The sequence below is a fragment of the Vombatus ursinus genome, unplaced genomic scaffold (assembly GCF_900497805.2).
Source record: "Vombatus ursinus unplaced genomic scaffold, bare-nosed wombat genome assembly UNPS02014812.1, whole genome shotgun sequence".
Classification (NCBI taxonomy): Eukaryota; Metazoa; Chordata; class Mammalia; order Diprotodontia; family Vombatidae; genus Vombatus; species Vombatus ursinus.
Window position 1 is genome coordinate 13,364,411 of NW_020954590.1, and position 26,976 is coordinate 13,391,386.

At 35.7% G+C, this 26,976-nt stretch overlaps 1 protein-coding gene across 1 annotated transcript in view; it reads right to left on the reverse strand.

The window, feature by feature from the left end:
- The window catches only part of LOC114053879 (brefeldin A-inhibited guanine nucleotide-exchange protein 1), a 152,101-nt gene that overhangs the window by 25,274 nt on the left and 99,851 nt on the right, over positions 1-26,976 (reverse strand). Inside the window, exons 23-29 of the mRNA XM_027876986.1 lie at positions 21,684-21,774; positions 19,279-19,319; positions 19,013-19,182; positions 10,577-10,728; positions 10,262-10,434; positions 6,282-6,442; positions 5,319-5,449 (exon numbers count right to left, since the gene is read on the reverse strand). Of these exons, the coding sequence (XP_027732787.1) occupies positions 5,319-5,449; positions 6,282-6,442; positions 10,262-10,434; positions 10,577-10,728; positions 19,013-19,182; positions 19,279-19,319; positions 21,684-21,774 (919 nt within the window). The remainder of the gene's footprint in view (positions 1-5,318; positions 5,450-6,281; positions 6,443-10,261; positions 10,435-10,576; positions 10,729-19,012; positions 19,183-19,278; positions 19,320-21,683; positions 21,775-26,976) is intronic.

A 26,976-nucleotide genomic window follows, 5' to 3' on the forward strand; every position in this document is an offset into this window, starting at 1 on the left:
TACATGAGTTCAAAAATCAACTTCACAAATAGAAATGGCTACAAAACAGTTCATTTGAAAAAGATTTGGGAGTTTTGGTAGACTGGAAGCTCAACAGGAGTAAAATAGTGTGATACAGTAATAAAAAAAAAAAGCTAATGAAAACCAGGTTTCATTAAGGGAGACATGCAATAATCTTATCGGTCATGGTGGCCACCAATGACAAGTTGTAAAAAATCAGTAAAAAGATATTCATATAACATTAAGGAACCTAGAGGAAGGAATTAAGCATTTTAGGTGGCTGATTTATGGGGAGATAGGAACAACAGTTAAAATGAATGAGAGGGTAGAAATGGACTGTAATCTGCATATTTGGAGGCAATGTCCATGAGATCATAGATGCTGACCATTTCTAATCTTGCCATTGATCCCTGTCTCCTCGACCAAGCAACTTGGTCCAATGGCCAAAACCATGGCCTTCTATAGAAGATGATTCTCTTGTCATCTCCCCTGTCAACTATGGCCCTTGCATGGATTCTGGAGGAATCCACAGAGCTGGGAGGAGAAAAGTAAATTAACAATTAATTAATGACCCCTAGACCATTCTCATTCCTTTCTTAAAGAGTTCAATACCTGGCTCACATTCTTTCTATTCCAACCCCAGTCAATATAATATTAAGAATTCAATTTACTTGTTCATTTCCTTTCAAACATCCTTACTTTTCAGATTATCAACCCCCTGTAGATCCAGATTCTCAGGATCTACATTTTCCCTTTATTTTAGTCACCCATAGGGATATATTACCCTGGATCTCATCATGATTCACAAGTGCTCCACCCCCATGATCCTCAGCTGAACTTTCTCTATCTGACCAGAACCTAAATTTTCTCTCCTCTTCAGTGTCTTACTCTTCCTAACTGCATTTTCTGTTCTCACCACCACCTCTCTTTATTCTTGTTGATGTCAAGTCATTTTTAGTTTTAGTTGTGTCTGACTTGTGACCCTATTTGGGGTTTTCTTGGCAGAGATACTGGAGTGGTTTGTCATTTCCTTCTCGAGCTCATTTTACAGATGAGGAAACTGAGGCAAACAGGGGTAAGTGACTTGCCTAGAGTCACACAGCTACTAAGTGTATCTGAGGCTGGATCTGAACTCACAAAGATGAGTCTTCCTAACTCTAGGCCAAGCGTTCTGTCCTCTTCACTCCCTAGTTGTCTCTCTTTACTTCTCCCCTTTTCATGACATCACTCCAGCTTAGGCCTCGGTTTCCTACTTTCAAAATCTTGACAATGTGGTTAACCAGTTCAACTTTACCCTGCCCCCGATACCATGGAAACCCTTAATTCCTTGTCCCATCATTTGCATATCTCCTTCAAAGTCCCAAACATAGATTACTCCCACCATTTGCTTCCTATGTTTCATTTCTTTGCTCCTGAGTACCTCGAGAATCATGCTGGACTGGATCCATTACAAATCTGTCATCTAATTTTAAACGGATACTCATCGTCACTTGCCAGTTCTTTTTTCTCATCCTTATTCAACTATAGCCCTACATAGAGTCTGTCCAAACTCCCCCTCTCTCCTCCAGCCACTTACATCATTCTCTCCTCATCCTCTCAAGCTATCACCCTATCTCTAACCCCTTTCGATGCCAGATTCCTAGAAGAAAATTGCCCACACTGCCTCTACTTTCTTATTTCCCATTCTCTACTCGACACTACCAAATCCAATGTACTTTTCAGAGTCCTTCTCCTTCTTGATCTGTCTGTATCGTCTGTTAACTGTTTCCTTATTTTTGATACTCTCTTCTCTTACAGCCTTTGTGTTCTATGTCATGTTCTCAGATATAGCATAGCATTTTCAATGCTCTATCTCAGATCACCTTCCTGGTGATCACCCAAACCCAGTTGCTTCTGTGCAGGGAGAGCTCAGGGCTCTGTCCTGGGTCCCCTCCTTTCTCTACACTCTCTTTTTGCTTTCTTATCAGTTCTCACAGACTCAATTATCTCTATGCAGTTGATTTCCAAAACTACATGTCATTCCTCTGCTCCAAAAACTTCCTAATAACTCTAGGATCAATAAAAACTCCTCTACTTTGCCATTTAAAGCCCTTCACAATTGGCTTCAGCCTTTTTTTTCTCCCAAACTGATTACACATTATTCCGTCATGCACTCAACATTCCACTCAAACGAGCCAACCTTCTCTTCCAGGTAAGTGGCATTCCATTTCTGGATGTCCATGCCTTTGCCCAGGCAGCCCTCTCCCCATGCTTGGAATGCTCTTCTTCTCACCTTTTTTCTCTGAGAACCTCCGGTGGTTTTTAAGGTTCATCTCTAGTACCCCCTCCTATAAAAGGCTTTTTCTGGGGCAGCTAGGTGGCACAGTGGATACAGCACCGGCCCTGAAGTCAGGAGGACCTGAGTTCAAATCTGGCCTCAGACCAAACACTTGACACTTACTAGCTGTGTGACCCGGGGCAAGTCACTTAACCCAAATTGCCTTAAAGAAAAAAAAAAAAGAAAAAGGAAAGGCTTTTTCTAATTCTTCCTGTTGTTAGTGTCCCCCTCAACTATAGCCCTGTAACTAACTTGAATTTGTATTTCTTTTTTGTACCTATCTATCTGTTACTGTTACCACTTTCACCAGAAAAATATAAGCTACTTGAGGGCAGGGACTGTTTTCTTTTTTGTCTTCGTATTCTCAGTGCCCAGCATAGTGCCTGGCACAAAGGAGGTACTTAGTAAATGTTTGTTGAACATTAAATTCGTGTTCTGCCACTGTCTGCACACAACCTTGGCCAAGCTAATCTTGTTGGACCTCGATTTTCTTTTCTGTAAAATGATGGGGTTAGAACTCTAAGTTCCCTTTTCAGATGCCATGGGTCTACAATAATAAAAAAAAAATAGCTTCTGTCACTGCTTCAGCTGATATTCAACCAAATGATTTCCCCTCTATGCTTTCCTTCTCTTGTTCCTGGATTTCCTCAAAAGTGTACCTTTTTAATATAAAACACTCTTCATTTTCCTCACCCCTTCCACATTCCTATCTCTTCTGTTCTTTGCCAGGTTTCCCAGCCTTTTTGAATAGATTTGCAACGCTCCAGGAAAATATGGTCTTACGAACTCATATTAGAGGCACCCCTCTTCTGGCCCATAACTTCTTTAAGCTGTGGTCCAGAAACATAAATTGCAATCTCAGGCACCATCTTCTTAAATATCTGATTACTTGCCAAAATATGCTTTTCTTTTCTGAAGCCCTTACTTTCTATTGGCAGCAGTAATGAAAACACTACTTTGATCCTAAAGAGTTCAATTCCTCGCCTAGTGTTTCATAATCAAAACTTTCTAGAATTCCTCTGAAAGTATAATTTGTGCTCTCATAAATCTCTAGAAATGGGTACAAGTCATCATGCTCGTCAAGTCTTAGAAGTTTCTCCGTCATTTCCTGAATACTTTCCTTAGGAAGAGGGCAGGCTTCCCCACTGCTGCCTACTCAGCGGGAGTCACTACCCGCCTGACTCACCTTTTCCTCTCATCCTTACTGGATGACCTCTTACTGCGGATCCACAACATCATTTCTTGGAGGACAAGTAGTTTCTTCCTCCTAAGAGAGCCCAGCTCTTTCCTCTTTAGGAAGAGTCTCACATCTATCACTTAGTTCCAAGTATTTGGTGGTCTCCTTCCCTTTCTCTTGTGTCAATTCTTCTACTTTTCCAATCTACTGACAAAGCAAGATACCCCTCTGCTTCCTGAAATCCTTTTTCATCCTTTTTTTCAAACTGAACCCCTTCCTTCCTTTTTCCTAATGACCTGGAAAGTGGGGAGGCACTCCTTAAACTCCTTTACCTGTCTCTTCGAAGGAGACCAGCCTACACCTTGTACAGAGATATAACTAAACTACTTGGCCAGGCCAAAAATGAAACATAGCTCACTCTAGAAATCTTCCTACTCTCCATATTTTTTGAAACAAAATCCTTAGTCTTTTGTTGTTCTTACTGGAAGCTCCTTTGGCTAATTCTCTTTGATACCTCTCTCATCTAGCCAGTATTTTCTCATCTTGTCACCCCCTTTCATGGCCACATACAATTTCCTTCTGCTCCTCTTCCTGGAGGTTTCTGCTTTCTATTAATATCTATAAGAACACACTAATCATCAGAAACAATCATTTTCTTCCTTTGATCTGCTATAATACTTATTATTTCTATTACTTGTAGTATTTATTATTTTTCAGGATAACTACATTATTTTGTTAGCTACCTTTTTATACCTCTATGCCTTATTTTCCCAACTATAAGTTCCTTATATTTTTGTAGCCTCTTTCCCACCTAATGCTTAGCACATTGCCTTGAGCATAGCAGATTATGCATATATACATACATATTCATGTCTATATAATTCATTCATTAATATGACTAATGTGGGCATATATTCATAAATTATCAAAATTCCAGAGTCGAAAAGGAACCTTAGAAATAATTTAAACCAAACTCATTATTTTACAGAGGAGGGCACTAAGATGTAGAGTTAACAACTAATTACTTACAGATTTTTCAGAAAAATATATTTAATTTAGTAATTTCATAAATTACATTCAGTCGAAAGGTTAAATAGAACAAGACTTCTGAAATCACAAAGACAAAAATAACATGAATGGAGATAAGGATAAACCAAACCTCATATTTTATATTTACACAAATATTATTACCCTTGTTCTTGGACAAATGTAATGTATCAGTGTCATTTTCAGAAAGCCACACTGATCATTTTGAATTTCACTTTATTTGCCAGTCCACTGATGGAGCTTACTGGCATACAAATAGGCAATCAGGGAAACAATTAAGGAGGCTGGTAAAAGAAATCTGTATGGTTTATTGTTTCATAAGTATTAATCTTATGTTCATAGTTAAACTATATGCTCCTGCGGGCAGACACTGTGTCTTATGGCTCTCACATCTTTCAGTCTCCCTCTAAGGAGAAACTGAAGATTTTTAGCTAAAAACAACAGAGACACCTAATTTTATTTTTAAAACTAAAAGCAGAATTAATTTAATCATTGGTTTTGATGCTTACATAGAAACCTATGTAGAAAATTAACTATGAAAAAAACAAACTAAAAATAAGTAACTTGAAGTGGGTTATAATTAATTTTGTCAGCTGGTGATTTACTCTCATTTTTTTCTTTCATTCAATTTAAAATAAATTTGTATTTCTAGCCTACCCAACAAATTTGGGGTATGCTTTTACCTATTATACTAGAGAACACATAGTAAACATTAACTTGATTATAGTAATTCAAAATAAATCCTTCCAAATTTTAATTACAAATACTGATTGTTACCTGGTTCTTACATCTAATTTGCATCTATTGATGATACATGATAACTCAAAGAGAATTGGGAACCATCCTCTCACCCACACCCTGTCTTCAGGAGCCACATTCATGTCATCACTTGTGTATTCCTTGAAAGCCTTTAAGAAAAGAAACAAAGGAAAGTATTTCTATGATCCTAAGTTAATATTTCCTGGCTTTGAAAAAGCATTTGCAAAATACTTTACAAATCAATAAGCTCTGCAAAAGTAAAATTTGTTTAAAAAAAAAAGTTGGAGAATGAAGACATCTGGTGGAGGAAAAAGAGCTCTGCATGAAGAAACAGGAGAGTTTCAGGTCTGTCAACAGAGAGGGGTGACTCTAAACAAATCTGTATGTCATTTTACACATTTAAAAAATGAGGATCACTCTACCACCTTATTTAACTTAGCAGGATGATTATGATATTTGAATTGTATAATAAACATGAAATTTCTTTGAAAACTACAAAGTATCTAGATTTAAGGTATATTTTATTTTATTAAGCTGCACAATCGTATCATGAAAATGTGTTATTTCTATACGTCTAGATGAATACCCCTTGAACTACCTAAAATACTTCAAAATAAAACAAAAGACTAATTCTTAAACCCAAAATGTATTCAATTCAAACAAATCTGAAAACAAATAAACAGGCTGTTGGATTGTGGTAAAACCTTCACCTCAATTCTTCCAAAAAAAAAAAAAGGATTAAAGGATCATTTGTCTTATAGAACAAAAGTGATTATGTTTGTAAAGTATTTTGGAAATCGTAATCTACTCTATGTATCAGAAATGATTATCAGTGTCATTATTTATGGTGCTTTTGATTCAAAGCAAACTAAAAGCATTATATTGCCTGTTAACTTCCAAACATAACTGAAGTTCACTTTAGTCTGATAATCTGTGAAAGTGTTCCCAACTTAAAAATTGTGTCGTTAAATGATACTATACCTGCGGCCTGTCAAATACATATTTTGCACAATGGCGAATAAGACGAATTGCTTCCATACTCGTATCTGGGAAGGCTGCATTGCATGCAAATTCAGACAAACATTTCACAGCATCTTGGAAAGAATCAATGGTAGCAGGAAAATGCTTTTCAAATACAATGGCTATAAAGGAAAAAAAGTAATAGTAAAATGTTTATGGATACCATTTTCAAACTACAAAGAAAATTATCTAACCCCTCAAAAACAGGAATATTCCACACACCTTGTTCTTTACTTTCCTAGCATGTAGCTTGCTCCTTATTGCAAGGGGAGGTGAGCAATAGTCGAAATTCTCACATGCAGACTTTGTTGGTCTTAGTACAGGGTGACCAGTTCTTATACCATGAAAAAAAACCAGGGATCAGTCTCTATGGCCCTTGAAATGCAGAAACTAGTTTTGAAAATTTGCTGTTTAATAAAGTCATCACTTAAAAGACTTAGAAAGTAGGGGCAGCTAGGTGGTGCAGCAGATAGAGCACTGGCCTTGGAGTCAAAAGGACCTGAGTTCCAATCCGGTCTCAGACCAAACACTTGACACTTACTAGCTGTGTAACCTTGGGCAAGTCACTTAACCCCAATTGCCTTGCCAAACCAAAAAAATTAAAAATTAAAAAAAAAAATTAGAATGTGCTCTAATGGAGGGCTGAATGAACTAAGTTAAGCTAAATTGAAGAAAAAGCTTTTCCTAGTACGTTTTAAATGATCCAGGTAAAAACCTAGTCTATAAATATGACAAAAGAAACTATTTACTCCAAAGATATGAAACACATACAAACATGTTAAATGCAATACTGCTACAAATAATCAATAAATAAACATTTATTAAGCACCATCACATGGCAAGCATTGTGCTAAGTGCTGGGGCATTTTTATAGGAATTCATTAATAAAGTCTCATTAAATCCTCAGTGGTCTGAGATAAATCAAGCCAAACCTGAGAAAAGTATATCTTAACGAGCAAAATATATTTTAGCAATGATTTTTCATGTTTTAAAAAGTATCTTGATGACAGCATACTTATGAGTTTCTATATGAATATCATTATAAAAATTCCTGCTACATTTACATTTTCCTGACCTTTTGGGAAAAATGAATAACATGAGAACATAGTGTGGTACGTGGTATAAGGTGTTAATCTAAACCTAATTTCTGCCAGACTGCTTTACAGTTATTCTGAGAGTTTTTATCAATTAAGGAGTCTTTCCCCAGATAATTTATATTTTTTACTTTATCAGACATTGGATTACTGTGTTCTATTCTTTCTGAATCTCCCCTGTCTGGTCTGTTCCACTGAGCTAACTCTCTATTCTTTAACCAGCAGCAGATTGTTTTGATGACTACTGCTTTATAATACAGTCTGAGATCTGGAATTGCTACTACCTCTTTAACTCTACTTTTTTAAATTATTTCCTTTAATATTCTAGATCTTTTGTTTTCCCTAATTAATTTTATCATAAAATTTTATAAAGTATTCACTTAGTAATTTGATTAGTATAGCATTAAAATGTAAGTTAATTTTTGGTAATAGTTATTTTTGATATTTTAGCAAGGCTTATCCTACGAACACATAAATTCCTCCAGCTATTTAAGTTTTTCCTAATTTTTTTAAGGAACACTTTGTAATTGAATCTATATAAGTCTTTTGTGTGCTTTGGGAGGTCAATGTGCAGGTATTTTATCCATCTTGTACTTATTTGGAATGGGATTTCCCTTTCTATTATTCCTCCTTGTGTCTTGTTATTATTATATAGAAATGCTATTTATTTCTGAAGATTTTTGCAACTTTGTTGAAGCTACTATCTCAATTAATATCTTTGCAAATTTCCTAGGATTTTCCAAGTAAATCATTATATCATCAGCAAACAGGGTTACTTTTATTTCCTCTTAAACTATCTTTACTCCTATCTTTCTTTTGTCTTAATGCTTTTGCTGGTTATTTTCAGAAGTATATTAAAAATGGGGGGGGGGGAATGGGAATTTTTCCTCTACTCCAATATTTACTGTTAGAAATTTTAGTGTTTTCCCCACTGCATATGATGCTTGTTTTTGGTATTGGATTCTTTTTTATGATATTAAAAAAGGTAACTTTATGCCTATACTTTGTAGGTTTTATAGCCTAAAAAGAGTGTTGCCTTTTGTCAAAGATTTTTTCTGCATGTATTGAATAAGCATATGATCTGGGATGTTTTGGATTTTACTATTTTAATTGGTAAGGCAATTGAATCTTATACATTTAATAATGAAACTGGCTTGTTGGCTATGGTTCCTTTCAACACAATATAGACAATTGATTGTCTTTATTTTTTGAATGTTTGTTTTTGCTTTAATAGCATGATTCTAACTCTTAGATTCTGATTTATTTGGATTCACTTGATGCACAGTAAATTTTTTTCCATTCCCATAATTTTATTTTACGTCTTTGTTGACTGTGGTTTGATTATGCTTCTTGTAAGTCAAGGATTACAGGGTTTTGTTTTCTTAGTCCATCTGTCACTCTTTTTCTTTTTATTGGATTGTTTAATTCATTCACATTTAAAGTCATAAGAGTCAGGTTTGTATTTTCTTCATTCGTCCCTAATGTTATGGGTTTTTTCCAAGTTATGATCCATCCCTTCTGCTGTAAACATAGTACTATATTCCTTCAGTTATTTTAATCTTTTTAAAAGGTGGTCATGTTCCCATTGGCTTTTCTCCCCTTACTCTTGATCCCGTTCTCTCATCTGTTAGTCCTTTCCTCTTAGGGTTTTGTTTATTAGTTCCTTTTTCTCTCCTATTTTTATCTGATTATCTATTTGTTCCACCCTTTTTTTCTTCCAATCAACTTGATTCTCCCTCCCTCTTCTCCCCTTCAATTAGTCCTGTTCGTTAGTTTTCAAAATATCATTTTTTGCATCCCTTTCCAAAAAGGATTTCTCTCACTCTTGTCATTATCCATCTTTTCTTTCTTTCTACTCCAAACTTACACAGTACGCATTTCAGGCTCTCTCCTCTAGATACTTTCTGCCACTGCCGTGCAGGATTTGCCCTATGGATTTCTATTTTCCAATGTGCCTCATTCCCAGGACAATACCAATTATTACAAGTGTCAGAGAGGACACTGCTACATCTCTGATTATGTAGCCCACTACTGATCTCTCTCCTCCCCAGTAGTATGGGAGGTGCAGTAAAGGTGTTGAGGTAGCTCAGGGTCAGTGAGTGACAGTTCATGGGTTTTTTTTTTTAAACCTTTGAATTCTGGGCATTCCTAGATCCATGAGACAGCTGAAGCTGCTTTATCTTTAGTGCATAATTTCTGTTTTGGAGAGGTTTAAGAGGTCATTGGAATCACAGAAAATGTCTAGTACTCCCATCTTGTTGCTCACATGACTCAGAAATGACTGATCTGGTCACTGAGTTTTCCAAAACCCTTAACATTAATATGTTAATCACATTACTAAGTAAAGTGAACAAGATTCCATGGGACTTTCTTATAAATATAATAAAGACTTATGTTCAAAACACAATTAGGTACTGCAACATATACGTTTACAATGGTACTGCTAAATGTAAAAGATGAAAAACAAATAGGTTCTTATAAAAATATTAAGACATATTTCTAAATTGTAGAAGTAACATTACAGAAAGCAACTTCCACAGTGTCCTCTGAAACAGGAATATTTATCAAACAGAATACTAAGCTAGATGGCCCAACTGGTTAGTATAATGTAGCAATTCTTCTGTTTGATGAATGATTCTTAAAAATTTGCTATTTTCAAAGTAAATAATCTGGTCAAATTATACGAAGATACACTTTGGAGAGTGATATTACAACATCTATATACAGGGAGCATAAGTCTTGTCTAAGCTATTTAAACTATTAAAGGCTAAAACTGCACTAAGACATTTGGGACACATGTATTTCCATGCATTAAAGATTTTCCTATAAAGTTAAAACAGTACTTACTGACAATATGTCCTGTTGTTTGAAATGCAAGCTCCACAATACTTTCATCCTGATCTGAGGCAGCTAGGTGAAATACTGAGAAGATGTTCTTCCAGCCTGAGCGGATGTTAGCAGCTTGAGAGTTAACCATTTGTGCTATACATCGTACAACCATATCGCGAATGGTGGGAGACCTAAAAGATAAACATAATTGCTAAGATGTATAAAGATACAATATTGTGAAAAAGAAATCTGTTTTTAAAAAATGCTATGAAAAAAATTAACAAATGATAAAAAAGTTTTTTTTACTTCTCTGGAATAACTGATTACAGTTACCTGTTTCTCTTCATTATATGTTCAAATGGTCTTAAGAAATCCTTCTGGAATCGGAAATTTGCAAGCTCCCCTTTCTCTAAGAACTTCATTGATAACTGCCTCAAGGAGTCTACTGCAAAAATAGCTACATCTTCATTGGGGTTGCAGCCAACCTGTTACAACAAAACAGATATAAAGCATTAATGTTAACATTGAAAATTAATTTTATGTATATTTTGGCCAAATAATTTGGAAATTATTTTTTTTCCTAAGGCAGTCGGGGTTAAATGACTTGCCCAGGGTCCCACAGCTAGTAAGTGTCAAATGTCTGAGGCCAAATTTGAACTCAGGTCCTCTTGATTCCAAGGCCAGAGCTCTAGCCACTGCGCCACCTAGCTGCCTCTGGAAATAAAAATTTTTAAAAATACCAGACAGAAATACTAGAACTTATATTTCTTCTATAAGTCTAACTATTGCTGTTCAATAGGAAAAAGAGGTATGATTCTGAAGATAATTATTTGAAACTTTATTTAATAATAGGTAACAAAAACCTATATTTATTATGATACTGCACATCAATATTTCAACAATTAACAAAGAAGAGTTTTATACAAAGGCCAAACAAATATAAACAAGAACTACTAAGATGCTTCAATGGATCTTAGTGTATTTTTACAACTAGTATAGATTGCAAAACACTCATGTCTTTAAATAAATACCAATCTTTACACAAATCTTCCATAGAGGGTCCACCCAACACCCCTTTATTGTGGGTACCAGTACATCATGATGGCTTGCTACATGACTGATGCTTCTTTTTTAATCATGTCAAGTCAACTAGTCAAAAAGCATTTATTAAGTGCCTACTACATGCTGAGCTCTGTGCCAAGTGCTAGAGTTATACAGAAAGGTAAAACAGTCCTTCCTCTAAAAGAGCCTACAATCTAACAGGTGAAAGAACATGTAAACAACTACATACAAACAAAATACTGGAGATCATTTAAGGGAGAAGATAGAACTATTTATTATTTTAAGTATTTTAGTTTATTCTGTAACATTTTCTAAGTACACAATCACATTATCTGCAAAAAGAGATAAGCATTTCCTTTTTGCCTATGCTTACTTAGCCCATGCCAATTTTTTTTTCTTGTTTTCTTGCTATTGCATGCATTTTCAGCACTATGTCAAACAGCAGTGATGATAATGAACATTACTTTGCCCCTGATCTTAAAATGAAGGGTTTTATCTTTGCTTCACAAAATGCTGACTCTTTGTTTTAGATGCTACTTACCACATTATGAAAAGGTCCATTTATTCCTATACTTTCTAGTGTGGTTTTAAAAACAAAACAAAAAAATTGCAATGGGTATTAAATTTTATCTTTTCTGCTTCTATCGATAAAATATGATTTTCTTCATGTCATTAGTATGGTTCTTTATTTTATGGTTTTCATCATACTGAACAAATACTGCATTTTTCAGTATAAATCCAACTTGGTCAAAGTGTGTAATTTTTTTTTTTAGTATGTTGTTCTAATACTTCTGCATCAATATTTGTTAGGGATATTATAGCTTTCTTTCTCTCCTTTATCTCTCCCTGGTTTAGGCATTAAGACCATATTTCTATCAAAGAAAGAATCTAGAATGAGACCTTCTTTTCCTATTTTTGTACATTGTTGATATGATATTGTATTTACTAATTCTTTCAATATTTGATAGAATTAACTTATAAACACATATGGTCCTAAGTTTTTCTCCCCTTTTTTGGAGTTGATCTGTGGCTTCTTTAATTTCTTTATCTGATATTGGATTATACATACAATGTAGTTTTTCTGCTAATCCAGGTATTTATATTTTTTAAAATGATATCCTCCCATTTCACCTAAGTAATCAGTTTTGTTGATATAAAATTAGGCAAAATAAGCTTCTGAAAGTTTCTTTTACTTTGTCTATAACTATTGTAAAATGTCCTTTAAAACTTTTTGATATTGACAATTTGGTTTACTCTTCTTTTTAAAAATAAGACTAGCTATTTATCTCTTTTACTAGTTTTTAAAAATCCAGTTCTTACTTTCATAAATTATATAGAGACACATACACAGGTATATAAACATGTATGTACATATGCACAAACATGTATATGTGTTATTACTTTCAATTTTGTTAACTACTTCTTAGATTTTCAAAATTCTACTTTGATGTACTGTTACTTTCCTAGTTTTAAAAGAATCTACTTAACACACCAGTGATCTATACTTAAATGACCTGTTTTCACTTCATTTTTCTTCTTTTCTCTCCCTTGTCCTGTGCCTGACTACGGGTTTTAATTCTTTCTTTCCTTTTAATCCCCTTTCACATTGTACTTTTTGATGCTTAAGTTTGTTTTGCTTATGACTACTCTCTTTTGTATCCTACCCTCCCTCTGAAATCCACTTTCTCCCTTTTCTTTGTTTTATGTGTTCATCCATCCTTAGTCTAGTTCGGACAAAAGCGAGATTTATGTGATGCCTGTTGTCTCATACAGTCATTATCTTTTGTTTGGCCCATTCTAATTTTGAGGGATTTCAATTTTTTGCTTAACTATTGATTCTCCTTGCTGTTCAACATTTCCTCTTTAGGTGACATTTTCTTTATCATTACAATTTATTATCTCTTGCTTCATTTTCCCCCAAGTATTCTTGTTCTTAGGTCCAGGGTATTTTTTCTCTGAGCCTCTACCTGGACTTGAAATGGATTTTCTCTCTTTTTCTGGGTTTACCACTTGGATTTTTCCTCACTCCATATGATTTCTTCACTGTGCTCAGCATTTTCTTCTGTTTACTACAATCTCCAGAAGTTTCTGGATTTGCACTTTGGTCAGGCTTTATTCCTTCCCATTTCTGCATGATGTAGGCAGGCCCTGCTTAGTTCCGGATGGAGGAGCTAACACTAAGCCCTACCTCTTTCAGTAATTACAGGGTTTTAGCTCAGTCTCCTAATGGTTTGATTTAGTTTAGCCATAGCTCCTTATTCTCCTTTTTATTATATGAACCCAGAATCTGCTCTGCCCCTTGGAGGAAACTTGAGATCCCAACCAGATGGTGCTGACACAATGAAACTTCAGTTGCTTCCCTGGCTCATCGTGCAGTGGATTGGAAATAACCTGACTAAGAACTAGTCTGTGCTACCTGGGAGCTGATCTGACCAGTCTCCTGCTGATTTTATCAAGAATATCTTTGATGTATGACCTTATAGAGCAAAAAGTTAGGTCTTTCCAGTTGCGTTTCTTTTGATGAAAGAGAAAGGTAAAGTTTCTTTTGTGATTTTTTTTCTATTCTTTTAGAATCTTCCTCTCTTTGAGACATCTTTAAAATTCAATGAATCCAACTGCCTTTAACATTAACCTGCCTCCACCACAGGTTTCTTCTTCTTCTGCATTTATTGGGGTTTGGTCACACTTCCTTACTTCACATTCTTAGGTACCACTGCCACTTTTTAAGGTAACTTTGAGATGGTAAAGTCCAAATATAGCTACAGTATTATCACTGAGATGGGTCACAGAAATGCCAGCATGTCTACCTCATTTTAACAAGTATTTGTTGTCTTTCCAACAGGTTTTTCTGTATGTGCTCTTCAGATGATGTCAACTAAGTCACAGTCAAACTCTCTGCAGAACCATTTTTCCTCTTAACTGATTATCATTTTAAAAAAAATGTGATGTTACTTGTAATCACTCATCCTCTTCCACGGTAATCTCTCACCAGTGAGTTTGTATTCTACAATCTCTTGAGCTATTATATGTTTTCGTGAGGTAAGGCAAGTTGAAGGTAAGCCTGATGGATGAGGCAGTTAGTGGTTTCCTACCCTCTTCTCACTACAGTGACTGTACCTATTACATAGTTGGAAGCTGCAAAAAGAACAATTTAGGCTTGATGAAAACTCACAAAAATTAGAGCTATCCAAAAGTGGAATGGGCTGTTAGGAGAAGGTTTCACCTCCTGGAAGTCTCCAAGTAGAGGACTGAAGATTGCTTGTAAAGAACATTAATGAGGGAGATACCCTTTATATAGGGGCGCACCGGATGACACCGAGGTCCTTCTCAACTCTCAAATGCTATCACATTGTAAAACACTTTAAAATGGTGATAATCAGGAACAATGATTTCACTTTTGTTCACTTCTATTTTTTTCCTGTAGTTAACAGCTTACTTAGACAAAACACGTTGTTTGAGATGAAAGGATAAGATTTCTTCATCCTTTCTATTTTTGTATTGATTTTTACCTTTGTTTTAGCTGTCAATGACCTGACTGCACATAGCAGGTTCAGAAAGTATATGCATTCAGTAACAAGGCGTTTCCTAGTTAAGATACAGTCAATCTCATTTTGTTTGTAGTGTTCCAAGTCCAGCGCCTTCCAATTCCATAAATAAAGGTGTAATATATGGATGTACTATAGAAGTCTTTGACCTGTTATACCTTAATCTTATTTTCCATCATATTTTTTGCCATATTTTTCTGTGACCACTTTTGCACTGAAGTTGCCACATTTCAAGGTAGAGGTTGACTTATTTTGGACAATCTTTTCAAGCTCTGAATAAAGTTTTTTGATATTTTCATCCTCTACAACAATCCTGCTATAATCTGTTTGCTTTACGATCCCCATGGGAACTACAGAATGTGATGATCATTTCATAGGATAACTGATACTTGTTATTCGTCCCAAAATAACAAAGCTAATTATCTCATTTGCTTTTCTAAGATGATCCTATGATCTGTCTTTTTCACTTAACTGCAACTGCTTTACAACCTTTGATTTCAAGTAAAGTAAGAATGTTTTGGGTACATGTCAAACTCAACATGTCCAAGACAGAATTCTTTTCTCCCTAATCCTCCCCTTGTTCCAATATCTGTCCAATGTACCACCTTCCTTCCAGTCTTTCACGTTCATAATATTGGCAGTTAACTCATAATTTACATTCTCCCTCACCTCACATATCTAAGCAGCTGCCAAAATCTGCCAAATCTACTTCCACAATATGCACATTTGACAATTTCTCTCCACTCACACAGCCACTTAACCTTAGCTTAGGCCCTCATCATCTCTCACCTAGATTATTATTATTTCCTAACTGGTTTCCCTAGCTTGTCTCTTCTAACTCCATTCCATCCTACACAGCTACCAAATTGATTTTCCTTAAATGTAGATCTGACCAACTTACTCTCCTACTCAATACACTTCAGTGGCTCCTTATTTCCTCTAGAATAAAAGTTAAACTCTCCTGTTAAGCTTTTAAAGCCCTATACAACTTGGCCCCAACCTACCTTTACAGCCTTATTGGATTAGATGGTACTCCCTTATCCCATAATCTCTGATCCAGTCAAGCTGGTCTCTCTGTTCCTCTCTCACAATTTTCCCTCTCTTGCCTCTGTACCTATTCACTGGCTGTCTCACATGCCTGGAATCCATTGCCTTCTTATCTCTGTTAATGGGGTCCCTTTCACTTTAAGATTCAGCTCATAACACCATCTTCCTACAAGAAGCCTTTCCTGTTCACTCCAAGATCCCCTTCCTCCCAAACTACCTTATTTTTATCTACTTTGTCTATGTATTCATTTACATGTTTATTAACTTTATATTTATGCAATATACTATTTCACTTGGTGATCGTATATGCTCCCATGGATTCAATTATTATCTCTGCACTAATGATTCTCAAATCAACTTACCCAGGCATAACTTCTCTGCTGAACTCCAGTCTTATATCTCCAATTGACTATTAGACACCTCAAACTGGATGTCCTATAGATGTTTTAAATTTGACATATCCAAAAGTGAATTATTTTCCCCAAAAAACCTTCCCCCACTTCCAAGCTTCCCTATTACTATCAAGGGCAAAACCATCCTTCTAGTCTCCCAGGCTCCTATAATCTAGGTATCATTCTGGGTCAGCTACATGATGCAGCGAACAGTGTGCTGGGCCTCGAGTCAGGAATACCTAAGCTCAAATCCAGCCTCAGACACTCACTAGTTGCATGACCCTGGGCAAATCATTTAACTTCTCTTTCCCTCAGTTTCTTCAACTGTAAAATGGAGATAATAACAACACCTACCTCTCAGGGCTGCTGTAAAGCACTTAGCACAATGTCTGACAGATTGTACATGCTTTATAAATGCTTATTCCCTTTTCCTTTCCATAATTCTTGATTACTCACTCTGTCTCAGCTCCCCACATGTTGATTTCACCTTTGTAGTATCTCTTAAATACATCTGTTCTCTCCTCTGCTACTACCATCACCTTTGTGCAAACCCTCTTCTCTTCAGACCTGGGCTACTGCAAAAGCTCGCTGGTGGGTCGGTCCGCCACAAATCTCTCCCTGCTCCAGTCCATCCATTCTTCCTTCAGCCACTCAAGTGACTTTTCTAAAGCGCAGGTCCTACCACTTCATCCCTCTATTCAATAAATTCCGCTGCTTTCCCATCACCTCCAAGAGCAAATATAAAATACTCTGGCATTCAAAGCATTTTATTACCTAATGCCCTCCCTTACCTTTCCAGTCTTCTTATACCGTATACCTCACCACATACTTACACATACAGTGACACTGTCTTCCTTGCTGCTCCTTGAATAAGATACTCCATCTCCTGGCTCTGGGAATTTTCAGTGGCTATCCTCCATGCCTGGAACGCTTTTCTTCATCTTTGTACCCTGGCTTCCTCAGTATCCTTCACGTCCTTGCTAAAATCTCATTTCCTACAAGACGCCATTCCCAATCACGTTTAATTCTGATGTCTTTCCTCTATAGATAATTTCGTATTTATCCTGAATATACACATAGCTGTTCATATGTTGTTTCCCTCATTAGATTGTGAACTCCTCGAGAGTAGACACTGTCTTCTGCCTTTCTTTGTATCCCTAGCATTTAGCACATAGTGCCTGGGATACAGTAGGCACTTAATAAATGTTTATTGACTGAGTGACATTTTAAAATATACTTGCTGTCTCCACCACTGGAATGTAAGCTAACTGCATTTCATTCTTTGTACTCGTCTTCTTGACACCTTATACAACGCCTGTCTGATGGCAGGGAATTAATAAATACTTACTGATTGACTGTTGGCTTTTAAAGTTCTTCACAATTTTATACCTATCTGTCTTCATGCCTCACTTAACATCACTCCCCTCCCCCTCTTTAGTTCTGCTAAACTATCATCTGTTTTTCACACATGGCATCTCACCTCCCATCTCCACACATTTGCACTAGCCTGTATTAGTATTCTAATGGAGGAAAGAACAAGTATGTATAAACAATATACAATACAAATGCATATATTCCAGAAATGAATTCTTTCCATACCTCCACTTCATAAGAATCTTCCTTTAAGAAACAGTTCAAGCACACCTTTTACATAAAGCCTTTCCTGATTCCTCTAAATATTAACATTTTCCTTCTCTTGTTGTTCAGTCATTTTCAGCTGTGCCCAACTCTGTGACCCCCTCTTGGGGTTTTCTTGGCAAAGGTACTAGAGTGGTTTGAAATGTCCTTCTCCAGCTCATTTTACAGATGAAGAAACTGAAGCAAACAGAGGTAAGTGACTTGACCAGGGTCACACGCCAGTGAGCGTCTGAGGCCAGGTCTGAACAAAGGGAGATGAGTCTTCCTGACTCCAGGGCTGGCTCTCTATCTACTGTGTCACCTAACTGCCATTTTCCTCTCTCTTACTGCTTTATATTTAACCACTCTACCCTTATTTGTATTTATGTGCGTGTATTTATATATACATGTTTATACACATATCAACATTTAAACACATTTATACACATATCAACACACATATATATGCTTGTTTTCTCCCCTATTAAGAAATTCTGCTTATTCAGAGCAGGAATTGATTCATTCTTTGTATTTACAACTCCAGTATCTAGCACAATGCCTGGCATATAGTAGGTGCTTAATTAATGTTTGCTGATTGAATGGCTAATTGAATATAGACATGGTTCATTTTCTTGCTGGTCTCTGAATAAATATCATATGTTGAGAGTGGCAACAGTTAAATGTCTGTGTCGGTTTTATTCTTAGCATCCTTTGACCCATTTTCTGCCACTGTTACCATGTAACAGGATTATGGATTTAAAGTTGGAAGGAACCTCTGATGCATCTATTACCTGGAGCCCAGGAAGATTACAGGACTAGCGGCAGAAGCCACAGAACCAAGGTCATTTTACTTCTTTCATGCAATATTGTAACCAAAAAAACAAACAAACAAACCCCAAATAATTTAGTGGCTAAACTTCTAGAAGTGAATGTTCCCAAACTTCTAGAAGTGAGCATTCCCCATACTCAAAGTCTTTTGAGCTTAGCAGAATCTCTTAAGAGCTAGTGCTCTGCTGCTATAACCTCCAAGAAATCAATTTCCTCTGTGCTACCATAAGGCAACACAGGAGTTTATGAATGACGTGGTATAATAATTAATTAAATACCTTATTAAAATGGTCTCCAATGACTTCCCAAATTCTAGACCACTGTAATCTTATTCTTCCCATGTTATAATAAGATATTTCTACTATCTTCTGCAAACTAAACATGCGAGGATGTGTAGTAGAAAGCAATTCATCCATAGACACAGCACAAAGCCAACGGACAAAATCCACTGTAAAGCAAATATAGAATGAAATTGTTAACTCAGTCTTTAACTTTTTAATCAAAAAGTCAATCTGTAAGTGTAACAGTAAGTTTACCAACTTACCAATAGCATTTCCATCAAGCCTTGTAGATCCCGTAAATATTCTGGCCAGAGGGCAAAAGAGTGGAGAAGAGGGAGAAAAATCCATGATTATTTATAAAAACTTGGAGTTATGACTCTTTAAAATTTTTTTTTTTAATTAAGAAGCACACTGGGCATTTGGTAAAGTAATATTTTCATTACTTACATTGTTTGCAGAATGAACTAAACCTCAAACATTTATCAATTTTCATTGTGTTTTATACTCTTTGACACAGTGGATCACATAATTACATTATATTGCTGAATAATAGTAATATTATAATAATATAATAATACAATAATATACAACATTATATTATATTATAATAACATTACACGACAGGTATCTTACATGAAGCTGTAAGCATTCACAAAATATTAATTAGATGAAACTAATAGAATTCTTTTGTATGAAACAAAACAGATGAGTTAGTCATTTTTCATTTGTTCAGAAATGATTATTAGCTTTTATTCTTGATTTGATAGCCCTAATTGTCAAATTCTCCCCTTTGAGAAATAGTTTGTTTTCCTGTACTGTTTTAAAAGTCTAGAAAAGGATTAGAATTTGAAGTAATTTTTCACAGACAACATGTAAAGGTCTTAATACAAATTTATAGAAAATGTGACCATAGGCAAGTCTCTTGAATCTCATTTTCCTCATTATTAAACTGAAGAAAATTATTGTACTGCCTGTCTTACAGAGCTGTTTCAAGAAAAAGACCTTGTAAATCTTAAAAACATATAAAATGCAAATTATGAATAGTTTAAGGTTAGTACAGAGGCATGGGTGGAGTAACCAGTCATCTTTAAGGCTATAAACACTCTTGAAACGGTCCACTGAGCATTTAAAGCCAAGCTATGAATTCCAACTCCATTTACATTAATAGCATAATTGAATTAAAAACATTTTGGTTAAGTGCACTGTCATTGTTTCAAATACTATGGGTACATAGATGAAAAATTCCTGCCCTTAAGGAGCTTATAATCAAATAGGCAGGTTGTCAGGATAAGAAATGTACACAAAGAACCATGAAACAAGTGAGAATGCTATAAGGGCACAGGAATAAACAAGGCGTTATCAAGAACTTGAAGAGGGATAAACATTTCCAGTCAAAGGTTACTGTAAGAAGTGTCACTTAAGTTGGATTTTAAAGAGAGAGATTTCAGTAAGGTGGTGATGTGAAATAAATGTGTTCAGGCACTATGTTTTAAAAGTCAGAGCTACTGTATAAGAGCAGAAGACAGAAAATATTCAAAGAATAGGTAGTGATCCATATTGGCTCAAATGGAGTGTATAAAAGCGAACAGGATGAAATATAACTAGAATGATAGGCTGGAGCCATATTGTAAATGAACTTAAATGTCAAAATTTTAATCTGTATTTCAACCTATATGCAATGGGGAATCATTGAAAGTTCTGGAAGCAGGGGAGTGACAATGCATAGGATATACCTATGAATTAGGAAGGTTAATTTAGTGAAAGATGCATTGGAGAGGGAGAGCAGAGAGACTTAATTTTTGAGGAAAGGGGCAATAAGGTCTTATGTACGGGTAGGCAGTGGCAGCACAGGTACAGAGCAAGAGACAGATAGAAAACAGACTTCAGAAGTAGATTAGAAAGGGCTTGGCAAATTACTGGTTGTGGGTAAAAGAGGAAGAGTAACTACAATGCCAAGATTTTGAGTGTGGGTTAAGTAGGAAGATGGTGATATCATTCAAAAAAAGAGGCTGGAAAGAAGGACATAATTTGAGCACAAAATGATGAATGAGTTTTGGATGTGTCCATAACATGTTCATGTAGAGCTATCCAACAGGAAGTTAAAAATGCAGGACTGATGTTCAGAGGAGGGGGATCAATGCCTTAAGTAGAGTTTTACCCAGAGATGGGAATGGAAGCCTTAGAAGGGGATAAAAGTGCAAAAAGAAAGAAGTTAAGGAGAAAAGTGACGGGGACTAAGAACAAGCTCCAAAGGACACCAGCACTAAGGGGACAGGACAAGAAAGATAACCACAGCTTTGTACGGCTATAAAGGCTATAGCCATTGGTAAAGTCAATAAAATGCTTCTTAAGGGATAATAAAGTAAAAAATACTTTACATAAGAAATGTATTTTCTTTTTACTCTAGGCCATTGCTTTTTTTTTTACACTAAAATTTCAATTTAAAATCCATAAATTTACTTGTTTCTATTCTTCTTACATTAGTATATTAGGTTGCTAACCATATGTACACACACACACACACACACACAGATACTAATCTGGAATACTAAGTTAAAAGTAATTTTAGAAGTTCCTGTAAATACCTAAACCTTCTAATGACACTATTTGTTATTTTAAGTAGCTCAAATAGTAGTGAACCAAAAAGGAAATGGAATGAGTACCTTACCTATCTACGGCAACAACAACACTTTGTGAGCTGGTTTCTCCAATGGATTCCTGAATACTTGCTATCTGCTTCCAGTCTACATTTCCTCCAACTACCATAAAAATAAATTACGAAGTCAGTTCAGCTTTTTGGGAGGAAAAGAGCAAAGACAATTCGGTAGAGGCACATTAATATGATTGATAGATACCTAGAATCAATTTTCCTGGTTAAATACAAAGGTTTTATGTGGTATTCTTTTCAACAACATCACTGGTAACAGTATCTTAGGGTTGCCAAATATATACAGTGTTGCTACAAATACAAAAATGGCTTACAGAGATATAAAATGTGATTATTAAGGATCCTAAAATCAAAGCATATTGAAACATAAACCCAGTAATCTAATAAAATCAGTTCCGAATTACTTAGTATAAAATGTCTGTCAACTTACCTAGAAAACTCAGCACTTACGCAGACTCATAGTTTCAACTATCACCTTTATAAACATGATTTACAAGTCTGTATCTCTCAGTTTAGTTACAGTCTGCTATTCCCATTTGGATGTCCTATTTTCACTTCAAATCCAACATGTTCAAAATTGAATTTTTTTTTAAACTTCAGATCTCCCAGCTGCCCAAACTCATAATCTTAAGACTCATCCCTGATTTCTCTTCTCTTTCACTAATTCTAGCCAACTGATAAATTAAGAAGCCATTAATTAATTTGTCCTTTGAAACGTCTGCAGAAATGTCTTTCCACTTCTACTCTTGCCATCTTAGTCTTTCGACCCATCATTTTACGTCTCAATCTCTTTGCCTCTTGTTTCATCCCTCTCTAATTCACTCTGTATTCTTATCAGACAAATCTTAATAAGACGTTTTCATCATATATTGCTCACTCTCTTTCCTCCATAATTATTGGTTCCCTTGTGCCTGTAAGATGGGATTCTAATTCTTTATGATATTCAAATTCCTTATTCTTACTCTCAAGGTGCTCCAAAATTTTGCACCATTCTGTCTTTTCATATTTCCCTCTTAACATTCTCCTACATGGCTTTCTTTGTACCTTTTTCTTATACTTTCAGTTAACCTTAACAGTACTAGCAAAATGCTGAGGATATAGCTACAGAATTTCAGAGTTGCACAGGAAGTACCTTAAAGGACGTCTAATTCAACTCATTTCTACGTGAGAATTCTACTGCCTTATAATATCCCTGACAAGAGGTCATCCACCCTTTACTTGAACATCTCTAGTGGGGGTAGGGTGACCCACTTACTCCCAAGGCAACCCATTTCATCCTTGGACAGCTAATTATAAGGAAGCCTTCCCTTATATCAAGTATAAATTTTCTTGTTTGCAATTTCTACTCACTGCTCAGGGCTCTGCCCACTGAGACAAAACAGAATAAGTCCATCCCCTCTTTTAAATGACAGCCCTTAAAATACTTGAAGACAGATAACATGTCTTCTCAGTTTCTCTTTTACATCAGAGAACATGTCCAGGTTCTTCAACTGATGCACCTTAGAATAGACTTAAGACTTCTTTTTTCCTGACTGCTCCTCTCTACATATAGTAGGTGTTTGATAAGTAACTGATAAATGAATATAATATGCCAATTGATATTTTAAAGATAATTTATTATAACAAGAAAATGAAGAGCATAATCTATAGGAAAGAACACATCATTAATCTTTATGACTACCGTGCTCTCTATGCCCCTAAATATACTTCATCTTCAAATGTAATAATTTATGACTATATTCATAAGGCACTGTACATTGGTAGCTTATGAAACAAAGGGCTAGAGAGGTTACATTTGCATCAGTCACAACTTTAACAGGATAACATAAAGATAGAGGAGTTTCTAAAGGGTATAGAATTGTCTGGATTAGTTTCATCTGCCCAAAGTTGACCAACTGACATTATTTACATCTGCTCAAAGTTGACTAATAACCAGCAGAAGCTCAGAGCACAAACATTTAGCCCCAAAGAACAGTGAAATTCACTATGAAATTAAACCACAATGAGCAATGGGTTGTTGGTACAAGATAAAGAGGGAAGTGAAATTTCAGTTTATGCAGCACTCAATAGAATAAATGATGAGCAAGATATTCCTGTAGGGTCACACAACAAATAAAGAGCTCGGCAGAAGGTTAGTGGTTGCAGACTTATGGCAGTTTATCATGCAAATAGACATTAGGCAGGATACTGCAAAGACAACTGATGATCGATATGATCTCTAACTTATAACAGGATCCCTCAGAACTCTAAATTAAGCAGGAGATCAAATACTCCATGGGAAATGTCAGTGGTTTAGTTGTCTGGAAAGATGTTCATAGCAAGGATATGAGGGTAAATTCTACTGTTTGGTAGATCTGAACTCTCATTATTGTTGAGCAAAGACAGATTCAAATGAATTACTATTCACAAATACACACTAAAGAGTCTTGAAACATTTATCCAGGAGTTGAAAGAATATGTTTCATGAAACACTGGAAAAATGTCCCAAGAATCTGCATGATGACAAAATATTGTCATCACCAGTTTCTGATTTTTCAAGTAATCGATGAAAGGTGTGATTATTTATATCATCAAACTAAACAGGAATATATTTGCAATGGCGATCCAAAGCAATCTCTAAAAATGACTAAGCCATTAGGTCTTTTTCTTTTAACTACACATATGTAACATGCATATTTCTTATAATTCAAGATGAAAATTTATAGGTAATGTATTCTAAGCATTTTTTTTTCAGTTCATTTTACCAGGCTGGAGGTACAGATCTTGAAATCTAAATTTTATCAGAACAGTCAGTAGATATATTAACATGTATGTGTAATAGGTCAGTTATCTTTTCCCTTGGTTAAATATAATGTCTGGAGGAGAAGCAGTGCTAGAGAAGTTTGTTAAATGTTTTAGGATCAAATTAATTTTACTTCATTTTTAGATATAATACTAAACATTTTCAAAAGTTCTTTATTTTTTATATTATAAAACAAAACAAGACTTGCATTTTTACCACAAACTATTCTCCATTAAAAATTGCAGCTTCTGACACTAAATAGGTGTGTGACTTTAGGCCTCAGTGTTTTCACCAGCAAAATGAAGCAGTTGGATTAGACAATCTCTAAAGTTCTTTTCTAGAGCTAATGTACTGTGACTATAAGACAAACATCATAATGAATGTGTAATTAGTTGTAAAGAACTGAAGATTTGTGAAATGCCCATTCTTATTTCTAAGAAAAGACAAAAACGAGGACTAAAACGAGATTGCTTCGTGACTCCAGAGAAAACAGACCTTCTGAGAAAATAATCCCTTTTCCTAGGCATTAACTCCAGGCAGAAATGTCCCCGGGGGTCACATAAGCATCTGTCAAAAAATCATGTAGCTTTGTTTTTCTCCTCTCTTATTAAATAGCATCTCCATTCCTTTACCACCATGTTGACAGCTCAATGCTGATCCTTTCAATCATCTTCTGTTCCAGGAACAACACTCTTACCAGCTAGAGAGCTTCTAATTCCATTGGAAACTGTCCCAGCAACCTGATATACCACAATGGTTTCACCAGAAAGTAGCCTAGAATTATGAGGTGGTCCCAGAGAGATACGAACTACCCCTGAAGGAAATGGAGGCATAACTTTCCTTCATCTGGACATAGCCCTTCTAATGACAGAGTCCCTAATTTTCTTTCTTGTCTTCCTGTGATAAGGCCTTGTTCTGCAATCATAACTTCCATATGGTATAGTTTGCGATCTAGGATCAGAGGATCTGGGTTCAAATCCTGACTCAGCTACTCATTACTTACATGACTTTGAAAAAGTAATCTAATCTCCCTGGGCCTCAGTTTCCTCATCTGTAAAATGACTTCTAAGGTGCTTTCAAGCTCTGGCTCTACAATCTTTTAATCTCTTTCCCATAACATGGCAAAGTGAGTTCTACAAGTTCTTCTTTACCATAGTCAAAACTATCCTAGAAGGAGATTCTAGAGTCTTTGACTGTACTGACCCCATTACCCAGCCCTTATTGACAAAAAGTCTACTGCTGGCAGTTCTGCATTTAATCAATCACCTGATTCTTGCAGTGTTATTCTGGGTTACTTTTGGGGGCAGGTAATGATCTTTGCTCTGGAGTTGGCTTTGCTACCCATTCTGTACTTAGCTGTGGTTGGATAGGGTTCCAGATCTCTTTGGAGGTAGTATGGTATAGTGAATAGAATTATGGACCTAGAATCAGGAGACTTTAGATCCAAAATTTGCCACTCCAACACGTTAGCTGTGTGATCATGGGTACTACATACCTCACAGGATTGTTGTAAAGAAAGTGATTTGCAAAACTTAAAGTTCTATATAAATGTGAGTTATTACCATTATTATATCATGTAAAATATACTATCACATTATATTATAGATATAGAGTATATTGTATTCTTGAAAATGTCCCTCCAAAATGTCTTATTGTTTAGAAGTCCTCTTCCCACATATGCTTTGATGTGTCTGCTCAAAAATGATGCATCTTTTGATGCGTCTCACCAAAGTGTTCTTAAAGGCTAAGTAAATAGCAAGATGAAAAGACCAAGTATAGGCCTAGGGAGAAACTATGTCTGTTATCCAAAAACCTAACTAAATATGAAGAGATTTATTACTAGAAGGTTGGCCGTGAGGTGATGAACTTTTTCAGGCAAAGCAATTTACAAAAACCATCTACTAAGGTGGACTACAATATGTACTGGTGGAAGGAGACTCTAATTGATGAAATCACAGATCCTTGAACTGAACTGCTGTGCTGTGAAAACTCCATGTGCTTGTATTCTGAATTAATTTGAACATCTGTACTCTTTCTGGACCTCTTATGGTTGCTGCAATGGTTTGTTCACCTATATTTTGCTACCATAATCATTCTCTTACTACCTAGAGCGCCAGCTACCACCTAGAACTTTGTTCTTACTCTAGAATGGATTTTCAGTTCTCCACAAAGGTCACCAAGCATTTGTCCAAATGGCTTTGGATTCCCACTTTTGTTCACCAAACTGGTGGCACATGGCTTCTCTGTTGGTGGAATTCTTAGGTCTTACATGCCAGTTACTGTGGCTCTTAAGAATCTGGGCTTAATTACCCAGGACAGCCCAGACCACTTGTTTCCTTATTGCCATAAATGGATATAACTTCCCAAGAATTATCCATTTCAAGTCCAACCTTGGATCAAGAATTCAGTTTTGGTCTCTATACCTTTGCTGAAATAAATACAAAATCCACTTGGGTTTTCCAGGATTTTTTGGTTACAAGCAATTAGGGAAAATTTCCAAGAAACAAAGTT